At 41.5% G+C, this 23,236-nt stretch overlaps 1 protein-coding gene across 2 annotated transcripts; it reads left to right on the plus strand.

Moving 5' to 3' along the window:
* The first annotated feature begins 891 nt into the window (after nt 1–891).
* On the plus strand, nt 892–19,069 carry ca8 (carbonic anhydrase VIII). Of its 2 annotated transcripts, none has more exons than XM_056392301.1 (9): nt 892–1,261; nt 6,786–6,971; nt 7,143–7,267; nt 9,812–9,907; nt 11,428–11,490; nt 11,607–11,655; nt 11,734–11,846; nt 14,472–14,666; nt 18,288–19,069. In XM_056392301.1, the coding sequence occupies exons 1-8, from the start codon at nt 1,108–1,110 to the stop codon at nt 14,604–14,606; spliced, it is 921 nt and encodes a 306-aa protein (XP_056248276.1). In that variant the 5' UTR covers nt 892–1,107; the 3' UTR covers nt 14,607–14,666; nt 18,288–19,069. The 2 variants fall into 2 exon arrangements, with proteins under 2 accessions (XP_056248276.1, XP_056248275.1); XM_056392300.1 differs by having other exon boundaries at nt 893–1,261; nt 6,780–6,971.
* The last annotated feature ends 4,167 nt before the right edge of the window (nt 19,070–23,236 follow it).

Genomic DNA, 23,236 nt, shown 5'->3' on the forward strand with positions numbered 1-23,236 from the left:
CTGAAGACTTTCTGAATGTGCTGTGTACAGAATAAGATGGCACTAAATTAAATGTGCAGACTTGGACGTGGTCAGTCTCTGATTGGCTATTCCTTAGCGTATAGCACATGGTCACTTCAAGGCGTTCAGATGTGGATCACTGCAGTCCATGTTCTGCTTTCAGCTTCACAGTGTGGAAACAGGGGAGTTCACCTGGATTCAGGCGGCTCAGAGGACGCTTTTCCCGATAAGGAATGTAGGGCAATTAACGTCAGCTGCCTGGAGGATATGGATTAACAAGGAAAGAAACTGAGAGAGGAAGAACACCATGAACTACGAACCATTTGTCCCCCTTCGTTTTTCACTCAAATAACCCAAATAACAAAATACATCTCGTCTAGTTCCACCCAGTGGAAAGTCAAGAATCATTCGGGTTTGACCACTGAGCCAAGTGTGTTTTGTAAATGTGTGAGTAACATCCAGTGTTGGAGAGTTTCTCCGTCCATCTTGAAGTCATCAAGTTTGGAGAACGGCTCGGCCTTTCTCTCTGTTCGTTCAGGCTGTTTTCTGCCTGTTGTCTCAACCACTGCTGTTTCCTTTAACCCAAGGGTGGATGTGTGGCCTCCAACAGAAACACCAGCATGACCTTCCTGCCAGCATTCCTGCTCCCGCACAACAGGGACCGGCACCCAAAACAGCTGAGGCCGAACACAAAATAACAAACTGTCACCGAGACAGAAGCAACGATTAAAGGTTTATTTTCAGTCATGAAAAAGGAAAAAGAAATACAGTGAGCAAGCACACCTGCAGCCTGCAGAGAGAGAGAGAGAGAGAGTGAAGAAGAGAGGAAGACAGAGAGGAAGAGAAAGAGAGAGATAATAGCAGAGCAAAGCTGAGAGAGAGAGAGAGAGAGAGAGAGAGAAGGAGGAGCAACTGAGGGAAAAGAAAAAGAGAGAGGCAGAGAGCTTCACACTGCAGTGAATAACGTTAAGAAAACAGAGCGAGAGAAGAAAGAAACGGGGAGAAAAAGAGAAAAAAAAGTGAAAGACAAAGAGCAAAGTCAAAGTAGTTTCTTGGCTGGGAATCCGTCCGGCAGACTGCAGAGACTTCAGCTTTGTGTCCGAGTGAATGGACAAAACCAGTGTGACTGGGAGTGTAGTGGGAGGACAGACTGGTTTCCAGCCCACAGTGAGCAGACTGTCAAACACCATGGCCGACGGCGTGAATGAGGAGTCGGATTATAACCCGGGGAAGGATGAGCTGGACTGGGGCTACGAGGAAGGTACGTAGGTCTTCATCAGTTTGCAGTGTTGACACATGTGATAGATGCTGGTTTTCTGTTGCTACTCTGGGAAAGAAAAGACATGAGTTGATTCCCTGACACAGTTTAATGCAACACAAAACTGTGCAGACTTTCTGGGGGAATTAACACTAATAGGGACAATGCTATTTATCATAGTTTCAATAAACAAAGCATGAACTTAATGTGTTGCACAAAGAGTTTATAGCTGTTGTTCTCTTGACTCCGGCCCCTAATTGGGCTTTTACATGTATAATGTAATTATATTTATTATTGTAATAAAACACAATTGATAATATCCTACAATCAGCTAAAAATATACAGATGTTCCGTCTAAAAAGAGACAACTACAGCACAACAAAGACAATTAACAATAGATAATTAGCTATAAATGAGTCCAGCTGTGGTTTGCTTTTAGCACTTCACCTCTGCTGTAAAAGAATTTATATCTGAAGTTAATTTGATTTCATTTGTCGACGTGTTCCAGAAGCTTTAACATCATCAGGGTTATTTTTCACAGACAACATTAGACCTTATAAATACACTGTGCAAGACAAGTGAGCCGGTCTGTGTGTGTGAAAACGATAATGGAGGAATGTGATGCCATCCGGGGAATTCTGGGAAGATTCACCTGGAGCTGATTGTTTCACCGTGGAAGAAAAGCTCCTTATTTTCCTTTTTCAAAAGTTCCTGATACTTTTTCAACTGTCCAAGACATTTACAGGTTTTTATAAAAGCAGCATAAAGATGATTAAACTGCGCCAGTTGTGTCACAGAAACGCGATGCGTTCACTGGAGAAAGAAAAATTCAGCTCTGTTTTCTGAATTAACGAGATAATGATCTAGAAATTTTGAGAAAGTTTATTTTAATTAACAAGATAAAATCTCGTTAGTTCAGAAAAGCCGAGCAGAATGTTTTTTTCTCAGATGAATGCGTTTCGCTTCTGTATCTTTGTGATGTGATAAGCTCGTTTAATGTGTGTTATCTCACTCTGTCTTCCTTTTATCGCTGCCTTTACTGAGCACTGAGGACTGACACTGAACTGTAACTCTTACTGTAAGTATACTAAAGGATGTGTGACGGTTTGTAAGAGATTACACACTAGAGTACGGCTTGCAAATACCTCCGGTGTCCTGTGGAGACCTCGCGCCTAAACACAGGCGAAACAGAGGAAACCGTGCAAATATATATGATCAGTGTTAAATATAAATAAAAAATGTTTGTATTGATTACTCGTGTCACGGCTGCAGGAAAGATGGTGACGTCTCTCTGCAGGACACTTGTGGTACTAGAAGTTGATGAGGTCTTTATTAGACTTCAGTGGATTACAATGTGAGAAACAACAAGCAACAGTTACGTAACAATAAGAACATGATACAGTCATAAAAAATATTTATTATTAAACTAAAGCGCTATGAGACGACACAGCTCCACCATGATTTACTGTGATCTGCATCTGGTTCTGAGTCTGAATGTGCTGAGGGAATAAAAGTGACAGATGTGCCGGTGCCACTTCACAATAAGACGGCCCTTATAAAGGATTTATAAACGGTTTATATTAAACACTTTATGAATCACAAGTAAAGAATTATAAAGAAATTACAACATGGTTTTCATACATTGACGAATGCTCACTATTTGGCAAGATCTAGTTAATGCTTACTATTCATTAATCTTACTAATGAGTTACTATTATTTATAACTGGTAAATGGAGCCTTATAGTAACTCGTTAACAAATGAGGATGTGTTTCATACTTTACAATAAGGCATGAATCTGGTCATTTGATCAGACATTTTGATCTGCCAGATGAATCTTTTTGACTTAAGATGCTGACGCTGGTTCATTGCTAGTGACTGAACAGACAGAAGAAGCAGCAGGTACAAACGCTGGTGATGGAGAAAACAATGAGATACGAGGCTGAACAGTACAGAGAAATGTGGGCTCACTATTTGGCAAGCAGCAGGTCACTGTTGACCTTTTTATTTAAATGAAAAATGAATGAAAAACAGAGAGACAACAGTAACAGTCCACGGGTTTGACGTGACCACGAGTGGAGCGACGGAGAGTCAGTCAGTCAATCTGATTTGATTTGCGTGATTCAGAGTTTTCCTCAATCTGTCTGATATTTCACTGATTTAAGAAAACATGACGTACGTACATTAAAGTCCAGCTCATTTATTTTCACAATATATTATTTGCAGATTTATATGAAAGAGATGTAGAAATGTTATCCCTGCAATTATAGTGTCATTTTACTTGTTACTTGATGTTTTCCATATTACATTTACTATAAGTCACACCTGCCTGAAAGAAATACACATCTGTTCAGCTGAATTTAAAGACACATAAAGAAGTGTTTATATTAAATGAATGAACCAGCTGTGAGAAGGTAGTTTGATGACTGAGAATCGAACCTGTGCTGCAAGTTTAAACAGCTTTCAGTTGCTTTCTGCTGCTCTCAGTTCATTGTTTCGGTTCTCTGCACCAACGTAAAAAAAGAGTGTGTTGTTACTGCAAGGACCAGCTCTAATACAAACTCACTGTGAACGATCGGTCAGTATCAAGGCAAGTTTATTTATACAGCAGCATTCAGACACAAGGCAAGTGCTTTCCAGAGGTATCGAAATACATAAAAAATACAACATTAGTTAGATATAAATAGATAGATAGATATAATATAGTAAATAGTAATAATAATAAATAATAAACAATGAGACAAATAAAAGATGACATTAAAGTAGCATTTAAAAACAATAAAAACACATTTGAAAAAATAAAAATATTTAAATCCAGATCAGGTTTGAAACTTTTACCGTTTTAAAAGAGGTGCTGTCGTGATAAAAGACATCAACAACAAGCAAATGCACAAGATTAAAAAGATGTTGGAAGTTATGTATGTGATTTATTAGTGAGCAGTTTTAAGGCCTGATTTAAATGAGCCGACAGTTTCAGCAGATCTCAGGTGTTCAGGAAGCTCGTTCCACAGGTGAGGAGCAGAGAAAGAGAAAGAGAAGCAGTTTAGATCTTGACCATCTTAACGGACTGTGGTACAATGAATTCTGGGTAAATTAAAACAAAACAATTCAACAAAGAGTGAAACAATAAAAAGAAGATTTTGGTCTCTAAAAACTCTATAATTATGAGCCATGTTTTCCTGTTTTTTGTTGTTGGGTGCTACTGGCGAGCATGGGGGTGTCAATGACTGTTACCATGGTAACATTGGTCTCGGACCTGAGTTATCCTTTGGCAAAAGGTGTCTAATGTTTGTGGCTTAAAATGAGTCAGTCTTTATTTTTGTGAAACAGTTTTACTAACATTAGACTGATCTGTGAGTAAAACGAAGACCTGGGGCCGGTTTCACAAAGAGTTGCATCTTGGTTAAAAATGACAAACACAGTAGAAGGATATTTACAGGAAACTCCAGAATCATGTTTCAGCTTTTCAAAAAGACCAACAAAAATAACTCTATATGGGAAAATAGATTGAGAACCACATGCTAACCTACGTCTCAACAGCCTGACAAGCTAAAAGGCTAGCTGTGAGTTCATTAGCTAAATGCAGAATTAAATTGTGTTTTTCTTTATGATGGAGTCATAACAGTGTGGTGGCAAACACATTAACTGACCATAATCAGTGTCAGTCAACCATATACTCAGTAGAAATATATGATTTAGCAACGTAAACCAGTCCCACAGCCCTAGAAACACACACACAAACACAAAGGTGTAGTGTGAGGAGTTCAGAGGGGTTTGGGTATATTCGGTTTTCCTGAACACGATACTCACCAAATGTGTTTGTTTCCTCCTCTTAAGGATGCGTTGGGTTCCACACATCTTACAGTGATCTCATTGTCAGTGAGTGACTGTGGTCAGAAAAAAGCTGAAATGAATCTAGGCCAGTGTGTACCTTTCAGTATCACTTTCACCGCACTGTGCCATTGTAAACCTTAGAAACAGCTTTCAGCCCCTTCAAAACTAAAGATACTAGTCTCTTACAAATACATGTGCATATACCATAATTATTTCTCTTCCTGTCTTTCTAACAAATTCATTTTCACAATCACAGCAAGAAATCCTGTTCACGCACTGCAGACTGAGAGGAAGCAGATAGGGGATGAATGGACGGGCAGAGGGACTAAAAAGGCCAATTCAGTCTAGACTTTAGCCAAAATGGTCTAAACACAAACACACACACACACAAAAACACACACACACACACACACACACACAGAGGAACTGGCCTCGATATAAATGTGTTCCTTTAGAGGAACAAATACTGGGGGAAAGAACAAGGTTGCAGTTAAAGCGCTCACTGACTGTTGAACAAAAACAACTTAAAGTTCACTTCTTAGCTTTCTCCAGAGGTTCCATGGTCTTCATCATGTTAAATTACTTTTTCAGGTTTTTCAGTTCAGGAATTAACTTTAACGTTTACTTCACAAGAATCTTAAATACAGATTTTCATCCAGTCTAAATGTTCAGTTTTACTGTCTCACTTAGATTAGAAAAACTTATATATCTTGTTGGAAGTTTGTTAGACGGTGCATGATTGAAAATGCAGAAAAAGTGAACCAAAAAAAAATTTCAAAACCACAGATCTTTAACTTAAGAAACAAACAAAACAAACAACAAGTTAAGACAGAACAAAACATAACTGACTAACTACTGAGACACTAACTACTGAGTTTATATGTATATATGTCATTTCATTAGCAGTATCTAATGTTAGCAAACACTGTGACATCAATTAAGTTAATGTATATATATATATATATATACACCATTATATACAAAGGTTAACCTGAAAAGGAGGGCAGGAATACACATTAACTTAATTGATGTCACAACTCATCTCAGAGCACCAGTGTTTGCTAACATTAGCTACTGCTAATGAAATAACAAGCTAACATTAGAAATGAACGGGTGCTATGAGCTAGCTAGCGTTAGTTAGCTAAACTGTAACTTGAGGCTAAAGTTAGAAACAAGATAACGTCAGCGTTCACCTGCAGATACTTCACACAGTCTAATTCAGAAACTGTGAAGGTAAGACAGTAAAGTGTATTATAACAGCTGGGTAGTTTGATACTGACACTTACATTCACCGTCACTGTCGCGCGGGGGAACCGACGCAACGCGAGCCACTGACGTCACGGTTAGGAAATGGAACGGTCCAATGTAGGGGTGTCTGAAATCGTATCACAGGATTCTTCCAACCGTGAATATGGGAAATATATCGTAATAGTTACAATTACAGGTAAGAAAAATTATTTCGATGTTGCAACCCCCCCCCCCCCCGGACTGTTGTTTTTACCTCCTTCTGAGGGGTCAATGTCTTAGTTGTCCCCAATCCCCCTGAGTAGTGGAATGTACTTACTGTAATTGAGGTATCTGCAAACTAAATTGTATATTGTAGAGCCGCTCAATAAAGACATAAACATGTACAACATATGTAATGTGTGTGTGTGTGTGTGTGTGCTTTTGCCTGTTTTTACCCATAGGTGTAGAGTGGGGACTCCATTTCCCAGCAGCCAATGGCGAGTACCAGTCTCCAATTAACCTAAACTCCAGGGAGGCCCAGTACGACCCGTCCCTCCTAGACGTCGGTTTATCACCAAACTACGTGGTGTGTCGAGACTGTGAGGTCATCAACGATGGACACACTGTCCGCATCATTCTCAAGTCCAAGTCAGGTGACTCCCAGGAGACATGACAACAAGTTGTTAGTCACTGAGGTTTAGTTAAATCCATCTAAATGATCCCTTTATCTCACTTTCATTTTAACCATGACTTTTTTGATCTGTCCTCTGCTTCCTGTGTTTTTGCTTACCCACAATGCCCCGGCTTTCCTGCGCTGTTGCCAGTGGTTACCGGGGGTCCTTTGCCTAGCGATCACGAGTATGAACTTCATGAGGTTCGATTCCACTGGGGCAAAGAGAACCAGAGAGGATCAGAGCACACTGTCAACTTCAAGGCTTTCCCCATGGAGGTACACAGTACACACACACACACACACACACACACACACACACACACACAAATAAGGCCATGACCAGCAGCCTCTATTAGACTAAAGAAATACAGTGTTCATATTTTAAGACTTCTGGCGTTGTCGGTCGACCTTCAGCAACTGTAACATCACAGCTGGTTGAGTCCTTGAACACAAAACACTTTCACTATCAGGAGACGTTTGGTGAGGCTAAAAAAAAAAATACAATTTCACAGGTTGTGTTGTGACAGTCTGTTTCCACCTGAAAGAAGAACTGATCGAGGTTTAATTCATGCAAAACTTTCTCCAGCTGTTCTTAAAGAAATACAGCAGTTCAACTGTTTCTTATAAAATTCATATGAGAAGTTTGATGCCACTGTCATGTCTGTTTATTTAGTCCACAGCTGAAACAGGCTCTGTCCAAAGTTCAAACATAATAGACGTGGAACCGACTGAATTCTCCATGCAACACTAAATTATTGTTTTTATTCCTCAACGCCAGCGACAGTCAGAGCGGCGGCCATATTGTTTTCAGGTTGTCCATCCGTCTCATTCTTGTGGATATCTCAGTAACGCCTTGATGGAACTTCTTCAAATTTGGCACAAACATTCACCAGGACTCAAGGATGGACTGATTAGATTTTGGGGGTCAAAGGTCAAAGGTCATGGGTGTGGCAAGCTCACAAAACACGGTCTTGGCCTTGTGAACGTGATATCTCCCTAACACCTTGAAGGAACTTCTTCAAATTTGGTACAAACGTTCATTTGGACTCGAGGACAAACTGATTACAGTCCAATACAATAAAAAATTTTCACAAAAGTTAAGATCAAGTAATAGTTAAACGTTAAAATGCCAAAATGATTTTGGTTTTCCAGCGAAGGACAGAAGCAGCTCTATTGAAATTAAATGACGGTCTGTAAAAGCAACAGTGAGAATCCGACAGTTAACAACTCAAGCAGTAAAAGAACCAGATAAATGAAATCGGGCTGCACTAACTCTACCATCTCCAGCTGACAGATGTTTCATCCCTCCACACATCGACCACATCAGTTTCCTTTAAAACATGAGACAAAGCAGAGGATGACTGAAGGTGTGGTTCCTCTCCAGTCCGGTCTAAAGTAACATCAGTGCAACAGTTCCAGTCTCCAACCAGAAAAATACGCTCCCCTTGATCAATGCCACTTCATTTTTCGGTCAATATTTTAGAAAGCCCTTCACGCTCCGACTCCATTACTCCCCTCCTCACAGTAGACCCTGCTGCATGATGTCTAGGGGCAAAAGTGATCCACATTCAAAACACTTCATGCTCCCGGAGTTGGCGTACACTTCCTCATCCATAACACACAGAGAGAGAGAGAGAGAGAGAGACATCCAGTATTCGAGCCCAAATCTTGTCTCTGCAGTGACTGAACATGCTTCAGCTTGGCGTCCTCACAGCCCAGAGGCATACGAGCTGTTTCCGTGCCCCACCTGTTCTCATACCGCCAACAGTACCTACTCCATCGTGGGGCTGCACCACCCGTACTCCATGTCCCAGAGACGGGGACGGCGTCTCTGCAAACGACATGGCTGCCAAGACAGATGACTCAACATCCAGAAAAAAAAACCAATCAGACCAAAGTACATAAAAAACACAATTTACCACCAAACACAGAAGCTATTAGGTTGTATCCCTCGGCCACTCAGACTAGTTTCACATTACACCCCTATTTATCCTGAGTCATATAAGATATTAACCATTTGTGTGAAATTGTGTCATAATTGCTGTATAAAGTCTGTGTGAGTGTTTGTGCCAGTTCCTCCAAGGCGTTACTGAGATATCGTGGCCACGAGAATGGGACGGAGCGGTGACCACACAAAACGTGGGTTTTGGCTTTGTGGACGCATTATCTCCGTGACGCCTCAAAGGAACTTATTCAAATTTGGCACAAACATTCACCAGGACACAGGGATGAACTGATTAGATTTTGGTGGCTAAAGGTCAAAGGTCAAGGGGGTGGTGACCTCAGAAAAAGACACAAATGGTTAGTATTTTACACGACTGTGGATAAACAGGGATGTAACCTGAAACTAGTCTGAGTGGCGGAGGGATACGACCACGAGGAAGTGGTTCTAGTTCATTTTGTTGTTTGGTGCCACATTCATCTGCTCCATTCATCATTTCCTTGTTCTGTTTAACAACTAATATTATTCTCCTGTTTATGTTAGTTAGGGAGGTTAGTTACTGTAACTTGGTTTTAAAATCAATGTCGAGTGGGAAGATAACGGCTCAGAGATAATTCCACTTCCACAGTTTGTATATGACAGTAAGACGCTGTAAATACCACGACAGAGTACAGATCTGTGGTCTGGTCTGATCTGGGGGGAGGTTTCCCCCTCCTCTCTCTCTCCGTTCACTTTAACCTGACATAAGAGCCCATACAGAAAGCTTCAGTCGCCACCAGCTGCTGGTTCCTCACACTCTTACCTACTGCTGTTCCCTCCACCTGTTCACAACAATGGCCTCTCAAATATAAGTTGTGTCCTGTTGTCTCTCTTCGTAGCTTCATCTGATTCACTGGAACAGCACCCTGTTCAACACTTTGGAGGACGCTCTGGCAAAGAAGAACGGAGTCCTCATCATAGCTCTTTTTGTGCAGGTAAACCTCCAGGCTTCATGAAGGGACCCATGGAGGACTTATTCCCATCATGGTTCCCTGGGTTTGATCGTTGGCCTGATGAGATTTTCCACGTTGTCTGTTAAAAGCATTGTTTTCTCAAGATAATGGATAACGGAGCTTTGTTATGTTGAGAAACCCAACAGATCTCCATTATCTCGGGATAAATAACTAACTAAAATAATTATCTTGTTATTTCAAGATAATAAGAAAATTATTCTGTTATCTCAACATGACAAAGCTCCATTATCTCGTGATAACGCCATTATAATTAGAATAATCATCCCGTTCTCTTGAGAAAACAAAGCCCTTTTATCCCGAGATAATTGAATAATTATCTTGTTGACATTTTCTCGAGATAACGGGATAAAAAAATATTTGTGAGTATGGCCTTTCTCGGCTTCCGTAGTTTTCCCCTTCACGGCCGACATTAATAACGACATTAACCTTCAGTGGCCTTAAAGTGTTTTCCTTCGCGGGGGTTGTAAGAGTTGTTATTCTAAATGAGTAAACAGGTTCCTTCCAGATTAACTCGAACCATCCTGTGCTGTGACACAGGGTGGGAAATACTGTGAAATTCCCTGATTCCTCTGTATTACGACTTACCTAGAAAAATTACCCTCACATGCTTCCCGTCAGGAAAACTTTTAAAAGTGATTTATGTCAGTTGAGTGAATCAATTCAAACAAAAAGAGAAAACCTCTGTGAGAGAGGTCTGAGTCATGGCAGCTGAGGAAAAACACACCCAACGAAACAACAGTGGCTTTTACCCCAACACTTGAACCTCAGTCTTAACACGTCAAGCTCACACGTCCTGTATTTGACGGCCTCTTTAGTTTTGATTCCTGTTTACTTCCTGTAAGGATATAAGAGATATAAACTAAGATCCGCTGACTTCCTCAAGACCCTCACTGATAACATTGTCTTATGCCGACCACACACTACAAGACACTAGAAGTCTCACACCCTCTCACATCTGAGACTGGGGATTTTGCAGGGTCATAATTTGCACGACTACATTCCTCTGAGATTATTTCCCATCATATCCAGTCACATAACACTGTAATTGTCATAATTTGCCCATGAAATCACTGTGTCAGGACTTTGTATTTATGATTTCCATTTTGAAATGAATTTCCCTGTGTCCAGTTAACCCTTGATTTAATGACGGCCTCACACCAAACGACTCAGACTCTTGCACCTACCAGGAGTCGCCTCCACGCTCACTATCAGCTCAGTTTGCCGCTTCCTGTTTGATGCTGGAGAAGTCGACAGTGTCACTATTTTCATGAGCCAAGACTAAAAACTTCCGATATTATTCAATATGTGTGATTTTATTGGAACGACTGAAGACGGCTCGGACGATCACCTGACACCAAACGATCAGGATGAAATGGATATTTATCTGTGACGGTGAAAAGTCGTTTGGCGTGAGGCCGGCGTTAATCAGATACACTGATGAGTCCTCTGACCACCAACTCAAAATCATGTGATTTTACCAGATTGGTAAGGAGCATCTGGGTCTGAAGGCCATCACTGAAGTTCTGCAGGACCTGCAGTACAAGGTGAGACCACGACTGAAGAGATCAGACACTAGAAGTGAGGTTATTACATCATGATGAAGATCAACATCAGACGTTAAACTGGACAATAATTATTATTGTTGCTGTATTTCCTTCAGGGGAAGAGTAAATTAATCCCGTGCTTCAACCCCAACACTCTGTTACCTGGTGAGTAGAAAAACCATTTGATTTCAGAGACGTAAAAGAAAATACGTGCCTTTAATGAAATGTTTAATGTTCCCTTAGACCCGTTACTGAGAGACTACTGGGTGTATGAAGGATCTCTGACCACCCCGCCTTGCAGTGAAAACGTGACCTGGATCTTGTACCGCTACCCTCTCACCATCTCACAGCTGCAGGTAAAACATGAATATAAACTACAACTGTTCAGTGTTAGGAATGTTTTAACCCATGTCACAGGAAAAGCAATAAAGCATTTCCTTAATTTGATATTTTAATAGGATTAAAAACAGGAATTAATCAAATAATATTAATCAATAAATCCTTAAGATTTAAAAATGGATTAACAAAAACAGCTTAAAACACTCATTACATAAAATAAACCAAATATAAATTCATGAATAAACAGGCTAAACCATCCCAATTGGCTGTGGGATGTTACAAGCTCTCTGATTGATTGCACAGCTAACCAGGCTAACAGGAGAAGCTAAATCATGAAGCTAATAGGAAAAGTAGCAAATTCTATAATTTATTCATGAATTATTAAATCATTTATAAAAAAATAAATAATTAAATAAATAATATTATAGCTGACAGTCCTACAGACCCCACTGACCCGTGGCTCTCTGACATTCACTGCAGTAGAGGAAGCGTTTACACCCACTGCCAATCAATGAGCCCGTCACATGGCCTCTAATAGATCTGAACTTTAATTCACCCTTTGCCTGACCGGTGGCTCTCTTCACCATCAGAGAGAGTCGCTGTAGAGGATGATGATGATGGTAATCCTCTGACATTTACTTCAGTCTGGCGTCTGTGTCGTACCTCTGGCCTGCTGACCCTTCGAAATGCCAACAGGAAGAAAGACTTCTGGCGCTGCTCCCGCCTCGGGCCGCGTCCACACACACCGCTAACCCGGACAGGTTCACTGTAGTTTGAAAAACTGAGGCAGAAACTGATTACCTTAAAAAAAAAACTGAGGTTTTTGCGAATTGCGAATGATTTGGCGGCCCACTTGCAATACCTTCGCTGCCCACTAGGTTGGTAACCACTGCTCTAACAATTTAAAATCAGTGTAAACTTTAACCATTTCCGTTCCATCTGATGCACCTCGCTCCAGTTACGTTACAGAACACGCACGCTAACGTAAAAGAATAAAAACATACAATCTAGAAGCACACTTACGCTACAGCTTTATGTTACCGTCGGCTTCTCCAGTTAAGTTAATTGAGTAGTATAATAGCTCATTAGTTTGTGTGTCACAGCCGCTGCTGCAGCTCTGACTGTTTGTGCCACTCAGCAACCAAACCACCACAACAACTAACTTCCTGTTGTTTTTAGATCAGTGGCATGTACCTTTCCCTCTCAGCTCGAGCAGCATCTGTGCCTCACATCTCTCTCTCTCTCTCTGCGTCGCCCTTCACAGTAGAACATTCAGATTTTGGAAAAGTGAGCAACAGAAAACAAATTAAAACTTGTAGGAGCTTGTTTTGTGACGGCGCTGCTGAGTGAACACAGCTGAAAGTGCTTTAAAACAGCAGGTCCTGCTTACCTACAATACACACCTCAAACATCCGGCTATTATTGCCTGCTAAAAGACCAAGAGTGTGTGTGCACAGTGAAAGAGTGCATGCAAGTATTCAACTGTGTATGTCATTCAACAGTTGCTATGTTTATAAGGTTTGCACTCAGAGACTGGGCTGTAAATCTTCCATCGCCGAGCCAACAGCATGACACTCGGCACAGGACCTGCCGTCATGTTTGTTTTGGCTGATGTAACCCGCCGCCACGCAGCGCACGTGTGTCAAGGTGATTGTATCTGCAGTTTTAAAATAAATGAAGGGGAAGTCAGACGTTGGATCCTTTCTGTTTTGATTTTTTCATTCAAGCAAGAAAAAAAACGATGTTATTTCTTGCAGACAACCAGATGTGTCAAAACCACAACTGAAATCTGCTGTTTTTATTCTCCTGATGAAATAAAATATCTACAGCTCAAATAATCAAGTTGAGGTACAACAATAAAAAACTCCACCTTATAAATGGATAAATTGATGAGGTGATTCTAAAGATCAGTTCGACCTGTGATTCAGACGGAGCAGAATCTCTTCTTCTTTTTCCCTGTAAGATTCATGAAGACTGGGTCACCACCTGCACTGACCTGGATTTATTCTCACTGGAACAAGTTGTTCTTTTTGCAATTTCTATTTTCTCCCGCAGTTTCATTGCAAGAAACACATCTTAAAACATTGCAACTTTTACAAAAAAAATCAGGTGTTTTAGCTGCAACAATTGCATTACCAAATAGTGAAACAATAATCCCTCAGTTTCTGTACATGTTGTGATTATGTCCGGTGTGTTTTTGTTCTATCGATTTAGATCCACATATGTCTGTATGAAACATGTGGTCACTGAGTGTCCTCTGTCATTCCCACACTGTTGTCATATCTTTATCAAGCCTTTCTTTGTCCCAGCTCCTCTTGTGTATTCAGGAAGCCTCTTCTCCCTCAGCCCTGAAACCTTTATCACCTGAGCGTTTCACAGCCGGAGGAAACCCTGAGTGTAGAGCAAATATTTGAAGTCATAAGTACTACTTAAAAGATGTGCAAAGCCAAAGGGCAAAAGCAACCATGTTGTCTCCTTATGTAAGACTGGATAATTCACTGTAAAAAGCACTGGATATTTTAATATACTAATATTTAACATTAGTCACTTTAGCTCAGTGACAGTCAGTTTGCATGTTGAGATCTGGAGTTGTGACCCAGTTCAGCCTCTGAGAGTCAGTCTCTCCACTCGTGTCTCTGCAGATCGAGGAGTTTCGGAGGCTGCGGTCCCACGTTAAAGGGGCCGAGCTGTTGGAGGGGAATGACGGGCTGCTGGGTGACAACTTCCGTCCCACCCAGCCACTCAGTGACCGGACAGTTCGCGCTGCCTTCCAGTGACTGTCATTCACCACCTCCAACTCAGAGGAACAATGGGACCTACAGATACGAGTATTGAAGGTAACAGACACACCCAATGTAGACACACCTGTCACCTCAACCCAGAAACACTGCAGCTACACTTCGCTCTGTGATGAAAGAGTGAAGCTGCAGCCCCGAAATCAGTTTTAAAAACACACGCTCACCGAACGAAGCGTCTCATTACAGACGAGGTTAGGTTTGTACCTGCTTTCTTATACCAGCTAATTTTGGTGGGAAAAGGGTTAAACAGAACATTAGCCCACTTACCCTTGCGGGAACCAAATATGTGTGTATATGATTCTGGATCTTTACAGTAGCATTAGTTGAGTTTTGTCAGCAAATAGTCACAGATAGAGATACAGGGCAGATTAGCCTCATTTTTCGGTCATTTTGTCACCATGTGGTAAATATAGATCCAATATTCCCTCTCTGTTTTGGCCTTCACTAACTCCTGTGGGAAATATTTGGCTCTTTAGCTGCTGAATGCTCCACTATGTCCAGTAGGTGCAAACTCTGCCTCCAGAAAGAGCGGGAAACTGCAGAGTCGTGATAGTTCTCTGTGGGTTTGTCATTTTAAATGTACTTATTTTACCATTGTTGATATAAAAGTATTGATTAGAGCAGTTGTAACTGACCAGTATTTTCTCCACACATCAACAAACACTGTTCTGTGTGTTCTTAGTTCAGCACACTCCCTCCCGCGGGACAGACTCTTAATGGAAGCTTTCCCTGAGGTTTTTGGGTTCTCTGAAACCATAGTATAATGGATCAAGCCCTGGAAGAACTAACCCAGTTCAGTTGTTAATCTGGGAATAGCCTATATCCAGCATGTGGTGCATGGGGGGGGGGGGGGGGGGGGGGGCACCAGATTTAGCTCAGCAGGGCTGCAGCAGGACGACAGGGCAGAACTTTTTGAGCTACAACGGAACAACGAGATGAAAGACAAAGACAAATGAGACTTTTATAGTCAGAGTCTGAGCTTTGAACTAATGAGAACACAAGAGACCCGAGACGAGTTCTGAATCTCTGGGGAAATTAAAGGCTAAAACAGCTGGATCCTACATTTCCCACAATGCAACACGGTATAGGGTTTTCACGATTGACGTACAGAGCACAGGAAGGAAGACCCAAATACAAACACACAAGCTGTGTCCCGACTCAGGGTGTTCGCATCCCTCTGACGCTGCGTCTGAAGACTGATTGCGTCACAGCGGCGCGACTCAACGTTCCCATTTCAAAAGCTCCTTCAGAGAAAACGTGCCCTCCAACAGGCGGATCCTTCCTGGTTCAACCTATCCCAAGATTCATTGCGCGCCGGTAAACAACAGCAAACAACACTGACGGAGAGCCCGAGGATTACACCGTCAGATGTGAGTCATACGAAGGGCCACAGCTTTGCAGACCACGCCCCCTAGAATTGGGACACAGCCACAAGCAGGATTTAATGAAGAGGCTCATAGGCGAGAGCTGGATCCTACATTTCCCATAATGCAACACAGTAGCATCTTTTTATTAAACCCAATGGGGTTTTCAAGGGTGCATGCCTTATGATGATAAACTTCCTGTGTCAGCTCCCCTTCAAACAAACGACCTCTTCGTGGATGTTTTAATGCAGTCAGATTATTTTAGGAGTTACGATCACATGACAACTGATACAGTGGTTTGGTTTCCAGGATTTATTTGAAATGAAGTTCTTTTATTGTGAAAGTCTGGTGTGTTTTTCACATTCTCGGTGACAAAGAACCGACTGCAGCACAGTTCACATTCAAGGGCCAGAGGGGTGAGAGTAAGAGGAAGACTGTGGAGGAAGAAGTGGAGGAACAGAGTTGTTGAGAGGCGGGAAATAGAGGGGCACTGTGGTGAAGGGAGGTGAGAGAGCCAGAGTGATGAAGGAGGAGGAGAGGGAGGGCAGGAGAACAGAGGGCTATTATTTGCACTGTAAGTGGACACTGATCCGGTCCCACCGGCTCAAACCCACCTGAGACCAGAGACCTGTGAGAAGGAGCCGGAGGTCGGATGGAAAACAAACATGACGGACGTGAAACGTTTTATAACTTTTCCTTTTATCTACTTTAAACTGGATCCGCTGCAGAGCTCATGACCGATGATACAAAACTGAAAAATCCACAAACTACATGAAAAAATAGGAGGAGGGGATTCATACAGAGAAGACAGCTGGTTTTCTTCTAAACCTCAGAGCTCATGAATCAGGTGTGATCTGTATATATGAGAAAAATAAAATACATAAATATCTCGTCCTGCTGCCGTCTTTGACCTGAAATGAAATGAATGGTAATCGTCCTCTAACAGAGCTGGGAGAGTTTTATATCACTTCCTGTACGTAGCAAACAAGCATTTTGTTCCTGTATATCAAGCTGAGACCAGAACATGAAAACGTCATCGTCAGATTGTGATTGTCACACAGGACTCACTTCCTGGAGTCTCGTCAAACGTCAAGTTCGCGGCAGATTGGACGACGTATATTTGAGTCACAACAACTTCCTCTTTTCACGTCGAAAAAATCAAAATTCGCCATGCCGCCACGAACACGCCATTCAACGAATCCTCTGAAGCTTCACAATCTAGCGTCACAAAGGTCTTTAGATGGAACGGTCCAAGTTTGGAGACGATGTGGTTCATTCTTCAGGAGGAGTTCATTAAAGTACAACGTCTGTAAATGACTAAGTTCAAAATGTCCGACTTCTTCTTGGGTTTAGGGTGTGTCTCCAAAAGATCAAAATATGAAACACCTGCCTGACAGTTTTTATCTTCAGGGACTGTTCTCGGTACTTGGGCTCTAATCTAAAACACAAATTAATACAAGAGAAAAGTAAAGTCACGCAAGTGGGCAATTTTCTCTGAATGACAAGTGTCATGACATGATCTTATAACAGATTAATTAGGACTTTAACACATTAAGAAATCTGTCGGGAAACTGTCAAACAGCTGTTTCACTGAGCGACTCTTTCATCTGTGTGTTTTACAGCATTTATTACCACGTGTGTGTGACACGTTACCGACAGAATGAGTCAGAGTGAGAACCTCGTTCCGAAGATGAAATTTAATATTTTTCATTAAGATAAATCACAAAATGTGTCTGTAGCTGCAGATTATGAAGAAGAGTGTCAGTTACTGCTGCGTTTCCACAACAGACAACTGCAGTTCAATGTCACATTTTTACCACATTATATATAATAACAGCTGGTATCTGCTGATGATGTCTTATAACGACGTTCGGTTCGTCCCTGCTGAAAGAAGTCGTGAAGCTTTTATCACATTGCAACGTGAAGCTTTTCGCCGTGAGGTTTCAGCATCGTAAGCCGTTGTTTCTGTCGCAGCTTTTAGGCTTTTGTTGTTCTCAGACAAAGGTGGGAAGCCATTTTACTCTGGCCCCTTCGCTTTCATTAAACCATGTGGTTTTTCGTGGCACTGCAGGCGGACAGGTCCTCAGCTGTCACAGAGCAGCTTCAGCACCTTTCTCATGAGTAACTCCGTCTGCAGTTTAAATATTTCCGCTCTGAGGTAAGTCGTAAAAGCTGTAATACTACAGGACCTATAAAAACTTCCCTCCCCTCTTTCCGAAGTTTCTCCCAGCTGTAGAAAACATCTGGTTTCTCTTTCCCCTTTTACTCTCATGTATCCGTATATCTTTCATTTCAGGAGAGAAGAAAGACGAGGCGGGAAAAGAGGAACGAAGAGAGAAGAGAAGGAAGGTTGATGTTGACGAGCTGCAGACTGAAGGTGGACAAAGAAGCTATTGATAACACACCTTCACCCTGTGCTTCATGTGTTTATGTGTGTGTGTGTGTGTGTGTGTGTGTGTGTGGCTGTCCTGATCAGATGATAGAAGACCGATACAGTCAAAACAAGAGGAAACACGAACCACAGAACACACACACACACACACACACACACACACACACACACACACACACACACACACACACCTTCACTTCACATGTGCTGTATACATCAAACTGGAAAGGAGGTCACAAACAGCCTGTCATGGAAAATGTTGACGTTTCACTTCTTGTGTTTGTTCAGCAGCAGTTTGAGCCGAAGTTCACTCTTACACGTCAGTTAAAAGCATTTGCACCGTCCTCGTTTCTCCTCCTTGAATCTCTGATACAGTTTTAATGTCATTTTCATTGTTAAAAAGCCGAATATAAAGAATTGTGTGCCACGTGTCAAAGACAGCGAATGTCTTGACACAGTGTTTCCTGTTAGCAGCTTTAATACAGAGTGTTTGTGTCGGAGCCTCCTGTAACACCGGTAACACTACTGTCTTCACTCCCTCCATGTTGTTTCAGGAGGTGTGTGTGTGTGTGTGTGTGTGTGTGTGTGTGTGTGTCTTTAGTGTCTTAAAGGTACGGTGTCTGACGAGTGACAGTGAGAGCTGAAGACTCACCAATAAACCACAACACTGACTTACTAAACGCTGAGCTGAAATGGTGTTTTTGTTTATATGTAGAACCAAAGGTGAGAGTAACCTGGTCGTCATGGAGACTGATCTGTAGTCTGTAACGTCTGCGTCTAATATCAATCAAAACAATAACAAAAGATGACATTGGGTGGCGTCATGAAACAGCGTGGGATCATGGGAGTTGTTGTCTCCTCCCGGTTTAAAACACTGAACGAAGCAGTTTGACATTTAAAGTCAGAGTTTGAGCGACGCTGTTCGGACGACAGAGACTCAGGGAAGAGTCGGAGCTGAGACTGATGCTAACCTTTGTTCTGACTGTTTCTCTGATAACTCATGAACCAGACGTTCAGCAGGTTTTCACCAGCAGCTGAATCATCCACAGAGGTTTCCTCCTCTCCACAACAAACACACCAGGAGATTAAAACCAGAAGAAACACCGAATAAAACACTTTACCTTCAAACATCAGAGAAGCTGTTCGGCAGGCTCCTGTGTCAATGTGGAAAAGTTACAGATCATAACTTTAAAAGACAAAGCAAATATTATGTATCTGTGTGTGTGTGTGTATCCAAAAAGCCTGATATATGTCACCTGAAGAGCATCACTGTCATCCAAAAACACATGAACACACACACACACACACACACACACACCTGTCCTGCTGTTACAATTACTCACTAGAGCACCAAATGGATTAATCCGCAGCCGAAAATAGTCCTTGACAAATGCACTATATCCTCTTGTTTGAGAAAAACAAATGCAAAAGAAAAAGAATGAATTATATATTTGTGACCCATTGTTACTGATATTCACCTTCCTCAGTTCCTACTAATAGATGATGCACCTGCGGCCACACACAGAGCGAGGACGTGTGCAGGTAACGAGAGACGGACCGACACATTGTTGGTTTGGTCTCTCTGTGGAATTACTTGACAAAAACAAAAAACATGGACAAATACTCGTCTTATCCTTTGAACAAATATGGAGGATTAGATTATTTGAACACATGTTCTGTTCAGTCAGCTGTGTCTGAGTGTGTAAGTCAAATGCACCTCGGGGTTGTTCAAATATTTTCTGGAAGATTTATCAAGGTGTGGCTGTTTGGTGTCAGGACAACACGGGCTGACGCTCACTCTGTTTAATCTCCCCGGGACAAACTGGGTGTCTCAGGTATCCTCTGCTCAGGTGCTGTGCAGACACACACAGGTCTCAGGACGTCGCACACGACTCGACAGTTTATTGTGCACATTCTTGTGTTAGTTAATGTCCCGCTTCAGGACTTTTTATAGGCTCTGTTTGGATCCAAACCCCACCAGGATGAAACTGTGTTAGTGCAGCAGATAATAATCTTTTAAATGTGGATACAAGCACCAAAGTTACTGTACTGTATGGTACTGGATGTTTATGGAGGCCTTTAATTTTTAAAATCCCATTAGCCACTTGAAATGTTAAAATATAAAGATGGCCACCATTTCTGGCACAGGAAAACACATATTTTACCACAGAATTTTACCCACGAGACAGATTTCCATTTAATCCAATGTTTTAGACTCTGAGGATGTCGGATCACAACTCTTACATTTCCTCTGCACAAAACACAATGTGTTTACAAACCTTTTATGATGAAGCACGAACCAAAAGTTCTGTAAGACAGTCTACTTGTTTACTTGTCTTAACATTAGCTCGCTAGGCTAACTCATTAGCACTAGGCTAAATTGTGCCAAGTTTAGAATTTGTATCCACATTTGAAAGATTTCCCTGAAATGTGCAGTTACCTGCTGCACTATATATATACAGTATATCTGCATCAAACCAGATTTTTATTGTATAATTACTGTAAAAAAAAATTGTAAATGTTAATCAATGCAAAACCACATCTCCCACAAGCCTCGTTTCCTGGGGCCTCTCATTTGATGCGCTATTTAACTCCAATCTATCATCTTAGCTTATTTTCTTCTCAAAGTCATAATGGTAATGCTTTAGTGACACATCTAAATTTATTGTGATTGGTTTAAAGGAATTCATTTTTCGGTAGTTACCCTTTAAACAAATATCTCAGGGGATATGTTTGAATTTGTTCTATTTTACTAAAATGCTCTATCTTTATTGTTTTTTTTAATTAGGAAAAATTATAAAACAATCCTCTACTTTCCAAAGGAATATTAAAACTTACACTACAATAAACCATCAGTGTCTAGAATTCTTTTCACAATCTATAAAAACCCTGTTACAAGTAATTAAGTCTCATATTCTGCTACTGGGATGAAACGCTCACATTTGTTCCAGGTGCCTTGATGTTTATATGAAGGATTTACTGTCAGCATATTGTGACGGCGCTCTGACTCTGCCATGGCCTCCGGGGTTGTCTTGTCCTCGGTTGCTGCTTCTGTTTTGTTTCTCTTCGGGTCCTGGGAGGCGGAGTTGGCGTCAGTACACCTGGGTGCACCTGGCCAGTCCACCCACAATGCATTTGATGTTGTTTCTTTGGTGTGGTCGTACTTTTATTTTGCACCGTACAAACACCACCTTTTCATGCATCCACAACATCACTGAACCTGACTGTCCATGTCATATATTTAGTTGGTGTGTTTGGTATTTTATGTATTCTTCACTTCAAGGTAAATCATGGCCTAAGAGTCGCGTTGTGACAAATCCTATCAACACAAACATCAAATACATCCTCTCTGCCCACCTGCATGGAAAACTATGAAACAATTAGTACTATTTACCCCTTCAAAAGCACTCACCAAAACCTGACATGGATGAGCCCCCAGTTTGTCACAAAGCAGCTCTTAGGCCTTGACAAACGGAGGGAAATAAACACAATTTAACTTGAAATAATACAATACAATACAATAATACCAAATACAATAACTGAATATATGTGAAATGGGTAGTTAGTAGAGTTGGTGAGTTGATGTATGAAAAGGTGGTGCTGTATGCTGCAAAATAAAAGTACAACCAAACCAAAGAAACAATGTGGTGCAAGGGGGAAATCCAGGGATGGAGTGAGAGGAAAACAAGGGGGGGTAGATGGTCTTAAATGCATTGTGGGTGGAGTGACCAGGTGCACCCAGGTGTACTGACGCTAACTCCGCCTCCCAGAACCTGAAGGGAAACAAAACAGAAGCAGCAACCGAGGACAAGACAACCCATGGCAGAGGTTGTGAGGGAAAATGGCCTGAAGATGACAGTAATCATAATAATTATGCAAATAATTATCAGCTCCTGTTCCACCATAGCTAATGTGGCTTTATGTTGTGTCATGAATATATATTTTACTTAAACTAAAACTCCTCTCTCATCTTTTGTTTTGCCTCCACTGGAACTTCATAAATTCAACTTTGAAGACGTGAGTGATGGATAAAATAATCAACAAGTGACGGTGCTGCCCTCTGCTGTTAGAAGTGAGGCACTACAGGTGGTGGACGGTTCCGGTCACAGCCAGACGAAACGTCTCAGACAATCCACTGGGTTCTTTATTTAGAAGTAGAAGAAACAAAATATGTCTGTGTAAGTTCTCATTCGTCCAGGTCATAGTTATCTCTTTCTCAGATTAAATCGAAGGCAACTGGACTTGTATTTGTCTGTGTAAGACGTTTCGCCTCTTATCCAAGCGGCTTCATCAGTTCTTATGTATTGGTCTCTCTAGTCCGCACTAGTCTGACCAAGAAAGTAGAGTAGGACCCAGGTATTTAACCTCTTGTGGGTGGGTCCACCAAAGTACCTGTGAAAGTACTGGTGACCTGACCCTAACGACTGTCGTTCACACGGGATAACAACAGGGTCACCTGACCCTAATGACGGTCGTCCACATGAGACCACAACAATGGTCAGGTGAAACCAGTACTTTCACAGGTACTTTGGTGGACCCACCCACAAGAGGTTAAATACCTGGGTCCTACTCCACTTTCTTGGTCAGACTAGTGCGGACTAGAGAGACCAATACATAAGAACTGATGAAACCGCTTGGATAAGAGGCGAAACGTCTTCCAGAGACAAATACAAGTCCAGTTGCCTTTGATTTAATCTGAGAAAGAGATAAGAAACAAAATAAAAAAATAAATATGTTAGTTTCTTTTTCTAAGTTGAAGAACTTCTAACCTTATATCAGTCCTTATGTGAGCCTCGTGAGTTTCCTGAAGCTCAGTGAATGTGATATCTTTCACATTTATTCACTAATTACTA

This window comes from Seriola aureovittata, chromosome 12, assembly GCF_021018895.1.
Source record: "Seriola aureovittata isolate HTS-2021-v1 ecotype China chromosome 12, ASM2101889v1, whole genome shotgun sequence".
Taxonomy (NCBI): domain Eukaryota; kingdom Metazoa; phylum Chordata; class Actinopteri; order Carangiformes; family Carangidae; genus Seriola; species Seriola aureovittata.

Coding starts and splice junctions, on each gene's coding strand:
- ca8 (XM_056392300.1), top strand. CDS start 1,108: ATGGACAAAACCAGTGTGACTGGGAGTGTAGTGGGAGGACAGACTGGT. Junction 1,262..6,779: donor GGACTGGGGCTACGAGGAAG/GTACGTAGGTCT, acceptor TTTTACCCATAG/GTGTAGAGTGGGGACTCCAT. Junction 11,656..11,733: donor CCCCAACACTCTGTTACCTG/GTGAGTAGAAAA, acceptor ATGTTCCCTTAG/ACCCGTTACTGAGAGACTAC.